Source organism: Semicossyphus pulcher, unplaced genomic scaffold, assembly GCF_022749685.1.
Source record: "Semicossyphus pulcher isolate SPU_LCO1_2020_fin unplaced genomic scaffold, fSemPul1.0.p SCAF_1, whole genome shotgun sequence".
Classification (NCBI taxonomy): Eukaryota; Metazoa; Chordata; class Actinopteri; order Labriformes; family Labridae; genus Semicossyphus; species Semicossyphus pulcher.
Window position 1 is genome coordinate 31,788,201 of NW_027211603.1, and position 14,295 is coordinate 31,802,495.

General features: G+C 42.0%; 1 protein-coding gene across 1 annotated transcript in view; it reads left to right on the top strand.

The window, feature by feature from the left end:
- The first annotated feature begins 299 nt into the window (after positions 1 to 299).
- The window catches only part of LOC138589795 (neural-cadherin), a 334,506-nt gene continuing 320,510 nt past the window's right edge, over positions 300 to 14,295 (top strand). The window contains exon 1 of the mRNA XM_069660252.1: positions 300 to 1,368. Coding sequence (XP_069516353.1) covers positions 300 to 1,368 — 1,069 coding nt within the window. The remainder of the gene's footprint in view (positions 1,369 to 14,295) is intronic.

Genomic DNA, 14,295 nt, shown 5'->3' on the forward strand with positions numbered 1-14,295 from the left:
AGGTAAGCGCGCACTCGAGCTGTAAGAAGCATTTTTTTTTCCTGGGACGCGCACAGGCAGACGCTCTGCTGGTGAGACAGCACACAGAGGAGAGCAGGAGAGCAGGAGAGCAGGAGGACGCACAACGCAAACACAGACAAAGTTCTCCTGTACCGATATGAAGTGCTGTGGCATCAAATCTCTGCGTTACAATTTCATGGAAGTTTTGGATCATAACGGGAAAGAGGAGAAATATCCCCAAGGATGGACTGCAACCATGGATTTTGGAGTGGCACGAGCGCTTTAGAGCAGTGGAGTTAATGAGATACCCAGTCATGATTTGGGTCGCGTTTTTACCCTTTATGGTTTCGTGCGCTTTTGGGAACAGGACCGTGGAGCAGGTGCCGTTCTTTCACGGGCATGTTTTTGAGAACTCGTCTCCAGGCTCGCGGGTCAACGGATTGAGCGTCCCGTTAAAGCGGTTGAACTCTATCAGGCTGTGCGGTCCCGGGGAATCCGGATCAGTGGCAGCACACTTTAAACTCCTTGGAGATGGGAGCGAGAATTTTCGTGTATTTGCGCACCACAACCGGGGGCATGTTTTGTTGAAGACTTATGGGGTTCTGGACCGGGAGGAGCGGGCTGAATACACTCTGGGTCTTGGTTTGTGTTGCGGGCAATGCGCGGGACTCTCCCGGGATGTGGAAGAGGAGTCTCCGGTGGTTGCTGAGGTGGCGTCCATCAAGGTGGACGTCCTGGACACCAATGACCACAAGCCCACCTTCCCCGGTGCTGAAGTGAAACTGAGCCTGGACGATGCCACTGCGCTGCGCACGGCCATCTACACGGTCAGCGCGCGGGACGATGACAGCGGCAAGAACGCGGAGCTCATCTACTTCGCGCTGCCCAAAAACGGGAGTTTCTACGCGGTGCCCAAAACCGGAGAAATCCTCCTGGTGGACTCCATCCTCGGTCTGGACGAACCGATTAAGTTTGAAGTGTTTGCCCGGGACCGTGGGTGGCCACCTCGCACGAGCCAAAGCATAGCTGTTGAGATTAATCCACGGCAGTGGCCCGTGACAAACCCGCAATCGGGGAAACGGAAACCTACATCGCAAATTAAAGTACACGAGCGAAAGTCCAGGTCCGTCCTGGAACCAGACAGCCCCGTTTTGATCAACGTGTCCGAGGATGCAGGGATCGGTTCAGTGGTGCTGAACCTGAACCCGGTCAGGTTTCAGTCTGCGGCTTTTGAGCTCGTGGAGCCCGACGAGGAGAGCTCCCCGGTCAGCGTGAGCCGGGACAGCGGGGATATAGTCATATCACGGAGACTGGACCGAGAGACTGAGGCGCTGCTGGAGATCACTGTCAAAGTTCAGGATAAGAGAGGTGAGAGAGACAGCGAGAGCGCACGTGTGAGAGTTCGAAAGCCGGTGTGTCAGTTTGTGTGAAAGAGTGTGTGAGGAGGAGAGAGAGAGAGAGACGCAGCAATGAACATTAAGGTTTGAGCGCACATTTTTGTCTCGTGTGCGTGCACCGCGAGTCATGTTTTGTGATGTGTTGATATTATTTGTCTTAAATCTTATGAGGAAGACTTCTTTGCATTTCTTTGTGGAATTAACTTTTGCATTCGTGCATAAATACGCTCGAAGAGGGAAAGTATCTTTACAAAGAGCTTAAACTTACTTCTGTTCTATTGATATTGTCCATGCAGGGAAACTTTTTTTTAAGTCATACCTATTTACATTTAGTACTTTGCAAGCGGAGTTTGACAGCTTGATAACAATATATATATATATATATATATATATAAACGTTCTCTGGATCATCAAGTTACACTAGTTTGACAATAGTTTTGTATTCTGGATAAAATATTGAGATTAAGATAATTGTTTTATTAACCTCTGGGGTGAAATGAGTCCGTGCACGAGCATTGTTTGTAAAGCCTTAAACTATTCTATTTAGCAGCAATTTGATGTGAGAGGAAGCACACGAAAAGGTGAAAACCAACACGCTGTCAGCTGTGGTGGTTCTCCTGAATCCTGTGGCTGTTGTAAGTGCCACCTCGAGTGAGTGCTAACCACTTAGGGACCTTGCTAACTCAGTTTACGCAGTCAAAGCTCCCAGGCGGCCTCACATTTATGAAGATGAGAAAAGATATCAGGCTCGCCCGGGGGGGGGGGAGTCTGGGTGTAAGCTGTATCAGAGTGCGCGGTGTTTACAATAGAGGTTAAACTGAGTGACATTCATCAGTGTTGATGATGATTCATGTGCTGGGATAAATTAGGGCAAAGCGAATGTGTCTGCTGCCGCTGCCAGCAGCAACAGATGCTGGAATGTCAGGGGACAAGCGCGGCGCGCGACGGACACTGCACCAACAGGTTAATTATCACCTGCGGATAGAGCAGAGCGCGAGCAGGGACACCGAGAGGGAGGGAACGTGCAGCCACTGTTACATTTATATGCATTTTTGAAGGAATGATACACTGGGCTAATTGACTGTGACACTGAGCACTGGGGACTAGAATACAGTGAAAATATGTGTCCTCTCGAAAAGTCGGAGACTTGCCATCTTAATGGTCGCGGGAGGGAGGGGCAAAGCGACATTTAACTGGCTTGCTTATGTGTTACAAAAACCGAACTGACAATCATTTCATTCTATTTTCCGAAATGACGCTCGAGTGATGATGACGCTGACGTTTTCTGCTTATCTTGCCTTATAACTGGAGGTCTATTCCAGATAAGATGAATAAAGTAAGTCTTAGCTTTTTTTAATGTAGGGGTCATTTTATATTTTAAATTGATTCAAGCATTAAAATGAAATAAACCGTATTGGTTGTTTGGGACCTCTTTACTTTTACCTTAAAAAACAGGAGGGAAAGTGGATGATGCAAATTCCATGAAGCTAATTGCTAACATGGTGGAGGACATTGTAATGGCAAACATGGAGGATAAAGAGGGCTGTCTGAAGGAGCTGCATTAACATTGTAAGTTAACATCTTACAAGTAGGGGAGACCAGGGGCAATTGTAACAGGGGGCAATTGTCACACACTTAATTCCTCCAATAAGAAACTTTCTGCACACACTCAGTCGGATCCTTTCTCTGCTTATACTAAAAAGGAGCAGGATCACTTCACCACAGCAGAAATATTTAACAAAAAAATGATTTTTAAGGTATGAATGTTACTTTTTGGTCGTACAGTATTTTTTTCTTCTGCTGTCTAAAGTTTAGATGACTGCGAATTTAAACTTTGATCAAATGTTGCTAGTTAGTATATGAGGTTTTGTCATGGCTTGCCCCCGGTCTCCCCTAATCTACTTCTGCCATGTGCTGTGTGCCTCAGGCTAACATTAGCTTCGGCTGGCTGGCAACTGCTAACTAGCAAGAACTCTGTCTTGCTGTATCTATAGTAACGGTAGAGGAACTAGCTATACTGTATAGTTTTTACTCACTATTTGTTAAATCAACAGATGGTTTGGTAACTATGATTTGGATTTTAATTGTTCCTGGTGGTTGTAATTTATTTTTCGAATGCATTTGATTTGATGATTTTTACTGTCTCAGTTTTACATTTTGTTACACGCATTTGAATTATATTCCCTGGATAATTCTTGTTTTAGTGTCGTAAATATATTTTGTAGTGTTAGTTGCAACCATAACACCTGCTTTAAATAACCCAGCCCCCCCTTGGCTCCCAAACGCACAAGTTCCTGGCTCTGGTAACTTCTTTCATGACTGGAAGTACGCCGTTCTACACCTTGTTCCATTAAGCCCAGTTAACAGCATTTGACTGGAAGAGTGACCCAATCAATTCGACCTATTGGTCTTGGTAATGTGAACTATCCTGATGCAGAAAAGTAGCTGAGCCGGCTCTTGGCACACAACGCTAATTTACTCCTAAAGCGATGCCGGTTATTTGTCACAATCACTGCCCTCTAAACGCATCAATAGTGACAGAGAGCCATACATTTCAATGGTAAATGTCACTGTTGCAGTGTCCTCCAAAAGATCCTCGAGATGTAATTTACGTTCAAAGCTGCTGGTCGAATTCAAGGAAGCTTTCAGTTGGGACTTTCTGCATCTTAAATTCACCAAACTTTTTTTTAATTTAAGCAAGTATAACAAACTCCACCAGTCAATTAAATGTGTCTGTGGAAGCTGTTTTTCCCCTGTACTCTGTCAAAAGTGAAACTAATTTAATCTCTTCTGACAGACTGCGGTGTTACATTTCTCTTTCAAATTAACGGAAATCAAACACACAGGAGACAGCTCAAATAACGTTCCTGTCAAGAATGAATTGCCAGGATATTGGTGGAGGAGGAACAAAACAAAGTGAGGGTTTATTGTCAATTTTAAAAGATGTTATACTAAACATGAGAGACTGTGAAAATTGTCGTTTGCATTTTTATGAGAAGAAAGTTTAGTGCATAGAAAGTGCTTTAGTATGTGTAATCCAGCTTAATCCAGCCAGATACAATAAGGATGAGTTTTATATTAAGTGTAAAATGGCTTATTGTATTTGGAGATTAGAGACACATTACATATTATTACTTATGTGAATCCCTCTGTTTCTGTGATTGAATCTTTGCTGTGCCTTGGGTGCATCTATATCTGAATGCTGATGTGTTTTGCTCTAACAGCATTCATGTTAATACCAATTTTCAAGAGGAGGATCAGCCAAAACGATATCTAAATGGATGGGTTAAAAAAAAAAAAAAAAGCCTAACCTTTATGAAGTTGATGGGGGGGGGGTTGAAATATATTCCCATGACCTGACTCTTTACTGCATCATGTTGAAGGATGGGAGTTTTCATTTCCGGGCTTAGCCACGGGTGGCAGTGGGGGGGGGCTCGGCTCAGCTCGGTGTCTCAGGCGTGAGGAGCGCAGCATCCGTTTGGTTGTCGGTGGCTCGGTTGAAGTCTTTTAATCCGTTTGGAGTGGAGAGTCCTGATGGAGCCCCGACCTCCCTCCATCTGCTCGCATTATCCCTGTAATCCCATCTCATTCTCTCTGTCTGTCTCTCTGTCGCGCTCTCCCTCCCTCTCTCTCTCACTCTCTTACTTTCCCGCTTGTATTTTTACTCCCACTCCAGAGATTTAAGTCTGAGTGGAGGCACAGTTTAACACAGCCAGAGAGAGAGAGAGCTTCTGACATGATTCTTCGAAGGATGGACGTCTGTGCGTGAGGGAGAGAGAGAGGCTAGTGGTGTTTTGTATTGGGCTCTAAGATCACTTCTTCTTGTCTGCCTTTGAGTGTGTTTGCTGCTGAGCTTAAGGAGCATTGTCTAGTTGTGTGTGTCTGGTTGTGTCACTCACATTGGGGACTCAGCTCTCATTTGGGGCAGTTTTAGAGTTGGACATGGAATAGGGATAGTTAGGATGAGGGTAAAAAGTCAATGCCCTGTCCCAAAAACAAGCTTTACTGTGGTCACAAGAAATGTGGCACACCTTTTTCTTTTCTGTCGTCTTTGCCAAAGTCTTTTTAATGTGCAGATGCTCTTTATCTCATCTAGAGAGCTTTCTTTCCTCACTTTCTAAACCTAATCCTTTTTCTTTTTATGCACACCAAGCACCTTATGTCAAACACAAGTCGTTTAATAATGTGCCAACACCTAAAAAAAGCAACATTAATTTTCCCAAAGGCTCTTCCTCCCCCTCTAAAACAGCCAGTATGACACTTCTTTGACTGCAGTGACTCCTGTTGGTGCACTGATTAATTAATTGATTCATTTGGTAAATTAGTGGAATGATTAATTTAGTTAGTCTCACACAAGTCCTCCTTCAGAGCTTCCCCTCTTGGAAAGCCACGCCACTGCAATTTGTTGTCATTTATCAGCAGGTTGTATAATCTCTTTGAAAAGCTAAGCACTGTTTTTCTTACCCACAGGTTAGAGTCTTTGAAGGATCTGTTTCAAGGTAACTTTTAGCATCTGTTGAAAGGTACCCTTAACCGCCTCTTTCAAGGTAGCCTACTCATTAGCGTATAGTTTAAGGTACCCATAAGTTGAAGTTTAAGATACCCTTGTATCTCTGTTTCAAGGTACCCTCAGTGCACATTTCATGGTACCCTTTAGCGAGTATTACAAAGTAACCTGAATATATGTTTCAGGAATACCTTAAGCGTCTGTCTTAAGGTACCATTTGGCTTGTGTTTTCATCTTTTCCGTCATGTAATGGATCATCTGTCTCTCCCTCCAGTTGGATCATCCATTATCAACCCCCCCTTCGACATTGCGCTGTGTATGTTGGAGAAAAATGGGGAGGTCCAGATAAAAATTGCCAGGCCCGAATTTTGTTCCATACGTCTTTACTGCCTCACCTGACCACCTCCAACCTGCTTGAAAGCTGGATCAGTTGGTCTTAGTGGCTCACAATTTAATGGCTAATTGTGCATGACTTTCTGTTGGTATAAGAACAACCACAGAATGAGAGCAGCCTGCACATCTTATTCTATTCTTATGTCTCCTTTCAGGTATAACCGTCTCCTGTCCTTAAAGTCGTATATCCTGCCATTACCACTACATCACATACACAAGAGACTCTTGAAATCCGTTTTACCTTTTTCCAAATTGAATAGTCATATCAGGATGTATTAGTAATGTACTTTGTTTTAAGTAAATACTCAGATGGGAGGAACAAAGTGGCACGTACTCAACGGGTCTCCTGCCACAAAGATTTTCCATTGCTCTCTTGCGTCTCATCCAGATTTCTCCTGACAACTGTGAAGTTGGAATTGAATGTCTGATAAGCTTTGTGGTCTAGCTTACTTACAAGTCCTTGTAAGCTGGCTTGTATGTGTAGACAAAATGTATCGTTAAGGTATAATAAAGTTTGGTCTCTTTTGTGAAAATGAAACAAACTGAAAAATGTAAAAAAAAAATATATATTTCTTTGAGTAGGATATTGAAAGAGACATCATTGTAGTAGTGGAACATGTTGTCTACCATGTGAGCCGCTGAGAGTCGGTTAAATTGGCCGATGAACCAAGTTGTGTTAATATAACAAATGGTGTTTGTCAGAGTCGCTCCAAATTGGAAATAGCTGCAGTATTAATACACAGCCATCTGACACTTTTTAGCTTCAGTCAGAGATGTGTTACACATCGCTTACACAGACTCATGTGAAGTGTATTTTCAAATTCAGCTTGAGCTGCCAGACTGCAGCATCAGTCACTGCTGTGCCACCATCAGTGCAGAGATGTTTGAAGTGTAAGAGGGGTGGAGGCATTTTTTTTTCTAATCATTTCCTGTTGCTCTCATGCCAAGCCTAAAGACGTGTTTGTTCAGTGATATGTGAAAGAGAATCCTTTGTGCTATACCAGAACTGTTAACAGTGCATGTGCACTCTCTGTTGTCACCTACTTAACAAGTTACCTACTGCATGTAGTTTGTGGTCTAAAGAGCCAGATATGACTCATTTAAGAAACTTGGGGTAACCTTTTGGTACAACAAAATTATGTTAAATATTGTGATTACTTTCACAAATTTTGCTGATGACACGTAAGGTATACATACATTATTGCAATGTGTTTAACGTTGCAAGACAGTAACAGATTTAACAGGCTTTAAACTACTTTCTCTTTGGCGCCTCTAATTGTGATAAATGATCATTTCAGGAGTACACTTCCCAATTTAACCAGACGTCTGCGGTTGGCTCCCTCTGTTACGGTTGTAACTCTTGATTTTCCTCGCTGACGGTTGCTTTCCTTTTTACACTGTTTGCCTTCATCTGAGCGTCAATTTGTTTCTTCTTCTGTAGTCATCGATCTTTTCTTTGTCCGTGTCACTAACTGGGTGCTGCTTGTGATTTTTGCGAATGTTGCCACAGACACCCAGTCTGTAATACTGCAAATGCAAAGGCTTTTATCAGTGGGCCATAGGCTCAGTCACCATTGTGTTACCTCATTCGGACATAAATAGTAACTTAACAGACATTTATTTCAATGAAAATCTTCGAGATTATCTCTTCAAGTAACTGAGTTTTGTACCTTAAGTGCATAATGTATCTAAGGCACCATACACAGTATGATGTAACTAAAAGTAGGTCATCAAAATGTATTATTTGCTTAACATTTGAATCAAACCCCATGTCTCCTGAACGACCAACAGCCCAAACAGAACAGAACTGACAGCAGAGGGGTGCCTATACAGCATCACACAGTATTTTGACGCATTGGGACCCTGACAAAGCTGCTGTACTTAATGAGAAGGGCAGTGAGAACGGGCTGGGATCTGTGTCTATTAGACCAGTTTCAAAGTCACTATAATAATTATTTGGTAAGACTGTGCTTATTCTAAAAGCAAAACACTGTACAAGTCAAGGGTGCGTTCAGAGTTATAAATAAAAGACAGTTTTATCATCTGAATATATATTTAAATGACTCCAGAACATTTATGATTTATGGATGCGCATCATCAATTTAGTGACAGGTGAAAAATGAATTCCAGGAAATCAACCAGCCGTTCGCTCACAAGACTCCCATTTCTAGGAACTTAGAGGCAAATGTGTGTGGTCCCTTGCTCTGGTTTTCAGTGAATTCAGTGAGCTGCTGTGTGTTTGTATGTGTGCATGCATGTGTGTGTATGCGTGTGCAGAATGTGTGTGCATGCGTGTTCTAGCTTGTATTGGATACTGATTAATGAAAAGTAACAGCTGGCGTTAATCAGGACAACTGTCAGTTGATCTCACACAGATCCCTGCCACTCACAAACCAAACGCTCACACATGAATGTAGAAATAGTGATGCATTACATCCACTTATTTGACATCTCAAACACACACACACAAACTATAACATTAGCTTGATTGAGAGTTCCGAGTTGCCAAATTAGCATTCCCTATGCAGACAGATGGCACTGAGAGAAGCCTGGTAGCTACATATGTTACTCATCTTTTGTTTATCAGGATGTAACAGAGTATGCATCATCCTTCTGAGAGCATAAATAGCCTCTATGCACACATGTATATGACGACACTATGAGTACACATGCATGGTTACCCACATTAACCCTGCACACAAACCAGTTGTAGACAAACTGATTCCACTTCCTTCGTTTTCTATCTAACATAACATGTCACACTAAGTTCAGCTCATCCAGAGTTTCATCCTGCTAAACTTCATCTTACAGCACACTTTCACTGTTCATTGCCCAGGAATTCCTGTTGTTGTGTTTTAACAGTTTTTGTGTAAATGCTTCATTAAGACACATCAAAACTTAAAAGTCTGCACCCTGCCATCTTTGCAATTATTTAGCATCCAGAGGCATTTCCGATTGCTCTTTTTATCCGCTTCACTTTTGGCGCCTCTGTTAGTTGGTTCAGAGCCGGCAGAGAAACTCAGTTCGAGATTTCATTAGCTCACATTCAGAGCGGTTCCTTCAAGTCTTTCGCCAACGTTTTTGCCAACCGCTGTTTGTAGAAATCCCAAATCTCAGCTTGAGATACTCTGAATGTGGTGTTGCTGGGTTCTACTGGCTCAGTTGAATGGCTGATGGAGGGTTACTGTTTCATCTGATGTGAGAACAGACAAACGGAAAACGCTGTTGCTCTCACTTTGGTTCCAGTAAATGATATATACAAAAGCTCAGTTAAGAGTTTGTTAAGAAGAACGGGTACTAAAAGAAATGTGAATAGACCTTGGAAATGTCTACAAGAAAAGAGGTCTTACGGTTTTAAAAAATATAAGTTTGTAAGTAAAAGTGGGTAACAAAGAAAAAGAGGTTGAACAACAGAAGGACGTAGAAGTGATGGTTTGTCATTCAAACTGTGGTTGAAGTTGAAAGAATTCAGTTTATTTCATGAATAACATAAAAAGTACAGTCGGGTGTAAGTGACAAAGGGAAGTGACAGTGTTAGTACAGGTTTAAGTTCTGAATAAGTGTCAGTTGAAGCTGAATATTTTTGTTTTATTTGATAGGAAAGATTCAATTAATCATAGTTCCAATAATGAAGCATACATCGATCAGCCACAACATTATGACCACCTGCCTAGTATTGTGTAGGACCAGCAGCCAAAAGAGCCCTTACTTGTTGAGGCATGGACTCCACTAGACTAGGGAAATTTGAAGGCCAAGTCAACACCTTGAACTGGTCATTTTCCTCAAATCATTCCTGAACCATTTTTGCAGTGTGGCAGGGCACATTATTGTGCTGAAAGAGGCCACTGCCATTAGTAAAACTGTTTCAATGAAGGGGTGGACTTGGTCTGCTACAATGTTTAGCTAGGTGGTTCGTGTCAAAGTAACACCCACATGAATGGCGGGACCCAAGGTTTCCTAACAGAACATTGCCCAAAGCATCACACTGCCTCCGCCAGCTTGTCGTCTTCCCACAGTGCATCCTGCTGCCATGTCGACACACACGCATCCGACCATCCACATGATGTAAAAGAAAACATGATTCATCAGACCAGGCCACCTTCTTCCGTTGCGCCATGGTCCAGTTCTGATGCTCACATGCCCATTGTAGAAGTTTTCAGCGGTGGACAGGGGTCAGCATGGGCACCCTGACCGGTCTGCAGCTACTCAGCCCCATGCACAACAAGCAACGATGCTCTTTGTGTTCTGACACCTTTCTATCAGAACCAGCATCAACTCTTACAGCAGTTTGAGCTGCAGTAGCTCTTCTGTTGGATCAGACCACACGGGCCAGCCTTCGCTCCTCAAACGCATCAATGAGCCTTGGCTGCCCATGAACCTGTTGCTGGTTCACCGATACCACTTTTGGTACTGACCACTGCAGACTGGGAACACCCCACAAGAGCTGCAGTTCTGGAGATGCTCTGACCCAGTCATCTAGCCATCACAATTTGACCCTTGTCAAAGTCACTCACATTTTTGCTGCTTCCAACACATCAACTTCAAGGACAAAATGTTCACCTGCTGCCTGACATATCCCACCCACTGACAGGTGCCATTGTAACGAAATAATCAATGTTATTCACTTTACCTGTCAGTGGTCATAATGTTATGGCTGATCAGTGTATTTGTTACAGAGTTTTAGCCTTTGCTAATCTTTAACTCTTGTTAACTTAAAGGTGTTTTGAAACAAATGTAATATTTATGTCTGATCATATTGGAAATATATTTGGTAATCCTACCAAAGGAATTTTTAGTCTTTTTACACCACCATGACGCTGTTTGTGCTCTTGCTTTATAGCTTTGTACTGTGTACTCTGCCTCTGTTTTGCTTTACAGAAGTTAAACAGGATGGAAGTGATTTTTTAATAGACTTTTCACTCCTTCCACCACCTGTCATAGCCATGAACATGTAAAGCTTTTGCATCGTTTGTTCTGGAAGAAAAGTGCTTTCTTCCTGATCACACACCAGTTTGGTAGATTTGCATCCACATCCAAAATGTACTGCAGAGGCCAGGACAGGCTGCCAACCTTCTCCGAGCTTGAAAATGATTCAAGACAGGCTTGTACCCTGATTCAGCCCTGACCTGCAATCCATCACTGTTCAAATGAAACTCTAAAAGCTTTCCCATCGTTGAATGTCATATGAGCAACTGGGTACGTCAGCAGCCATTTCAATTTCTTACCTTTTCAAAATTACCTCCTAAAATGACTGCTTTTCATTTTAAGGACCTTCTGCTGCTCAAACAAAAGACACATTCTAAAGTCTATAGAAAAAACGCAGCTGTCAGGTATCAAACAAACTGCTGGCTTTCTTCAAACTGGATTGTCTCAACTGTGAAGATGATCTCCTTCCACCCTGAGTTTAAAAGGCCTCGAGTAAAACAACTTCAGCTGAAGTGAAGTGGAGTCTTAACAAGATGCTGAAGTTTTCAGACCTACTTTAGCATGCAAATATTTGCAAATGATCATTTAACAATGTGCACAGATAATGCTTATGGTAATTTTATTAGTTATGGTAATCTTATCAGTTTTGTCTTTTTATGCATCTTTCCTTCATATTTTTGACCTAATGATAATGCTCGTTGACAAGCTCAGGGTATAGATATGAACTCTGGAGACCAAAGACCAAACCTTCCTGGAAGCCCTTCCACTGGTTGTTCAGATAAATGATACATGTATGTATGTCTATAGTGTCTTTCTAGTCAACTATAGGTTCGGCATGTAGGAGGAGCCGGGCTTTGAACCGTCAACTTTCCAATTGGAGGGCGACCGACTCTCTGAGCCACAGCCGCTTCATATATCAGTATTGCAGTCTTGTTGCTATCCCAAGAGCTAAAATACCTAACATATTATCATAATCATATCATATTCATGATTCATGACATTATCATATCATAATAATCCTGAAATGAACCCATGTCACCACAGTTAAAGTATCCCTAACTGAGCATACCTGCGTTGTTAGTATCATAGAGCTTCTGCTTTTTATGTGTCTTTCATTCACAGAGGGGGAATTTCGTTCCTCTCACATTTAATGCAAAAAAAAATGTTTAAATGTTAAATCTGCTCCTTTTACAGATAAACCAGTCACATGAGCAGACTTATGCACCGAGTTAGGAGCTGTCCTTTAACTGATGCATCAATAACCAGGTTCTGGCTACTGTACATTTGGGGAAAACACTGTCTCATTGCAGCCTGATTATTTGATGAACAGGAATTCAGGCCACAGCCAGGGTCCGCTTTGAAACCGATACTGGAAACCAATAAGAAGACAACAGGTGAACAGGTTAGTTAGCTGGCTTCAGTACAGAGTGTAGCAATGATCAAGGCTGGGAAAGGTGAGGAAGAAGCACAAATTGATTTCCATAACCAAAGCCCAGGAGGCTGGTGTGCAACGGCATGCAGCGCTGGCAGCCTCACAGTGTAGATGTACCAGAGGTCGAGGAAAAATGGCCTGTTCTCAGGCACAGGTCTGCTGTTTGAAAATTAAAGGAGCATATGGTGGGTTTGGGCTGTTCAATTAAAATAGATGCAACAAACAACAGCAGCTAGACAAGCGCACCACATGGCCTTAACCCTACTGAATGTTAAATTATTAATAATGACTGAAAAACACCTGTCATATTGAAATCATTGATTATTGGAATCTGTCAAACAGTGCTTTAATATGTGAATAAGCTGTAAATGACTGCTGGTAGAGTATATGTGCCTCCATTATCTCATCATCTCGTGACAGACAGTTGTGCAAATCTACCATATTAATGACTTCATTATTAATTCACGTCCATTGGAGGACAGATAAAGCTGGACAGAGATACCTGTGATTCTGGTTCCCTTACTAATGTGTGAGACCATTTCCATAGTTGCGTCTTCCAAAAACTCATTATGAATAATTCATTGTAGTTCGCAGCAACATTTTGTGCCAAGATCAATTTCAATTTCTGAGCAATAAATTGGGTTTTTAGCTTTGTGCTTAGCTTTTTAATGGAATTGGGACTGTTTTACAATTCCACCTCTGCTCCTTTTATGCCAGGCGCGTGCCGCTGAGTTACGGTCCAGCGTTCACATGTTTTACCACCAGCATCATCATCTATGTTGCCATTTCATAATCAACATATTTTAATATTATTGCACAGTTTAAACTTTAGTGTTTGATCACAGCGACCTTCATCTTATTACTAAAATGTCACTATTATAAATGTAAATCAGTGAGATGGATGTAAGAGTCTTGTGCCTGCAGGTATTAATACTAAATCCACATTGTGATGTAGCTCCCCGAGCGTCTGTCTCTTTTCTCCCCTCCACGTCGTCACATTTAAACTCATTTTAAACAATTACTTCTAAGTATCAATTTAAAGCTTTAAGTATTAATTCAAGAACATCTCTGACGCTCAGCACCTCTAAAGGTGAAGCTGGCGATTTAATTGACTGTGTTTGCAGTAATTATACATTTCACCTCCACAGCTTAACGTAAAGTGCAGAAAATAGCAGGTTGCTGTAATGGACTCTGGCTTAAAGCTCGTAAATGCTACTGTAAAATGGATGTTGGGTAAGAACCAATCTGGGCAGGCTTTATTCCTCTGTTTACAGACGGAGCGCTTGTATAATACTTCAGTGATTTGAGAATCTGGTAGATTAATTTTAATATATCACAGCCTGTCAAGGTTTTATGGATTAATGACTGCTTCAACCTGAAGTGTGGAATTAAATTGAAAGGTGAATGAGTGCAGATCTGTGTGAAAGTCAACTTTTGTTTTTTTATTTCACAGTGGAAGTCTTTTTCAGGTGATGAAAAACAAACCTTGATGGTGGTAGGCCCACAAGAAAGAAATAACACAAACACTGATTTGTATCCGGCTACGTTTTGTTAATTGAAAGATAAAGCCTCGGTACGGGAAACAGTGACTCTGAACACAATCAAAAGGAAATGAAACAACTGAAAATGCCCCCATTAAT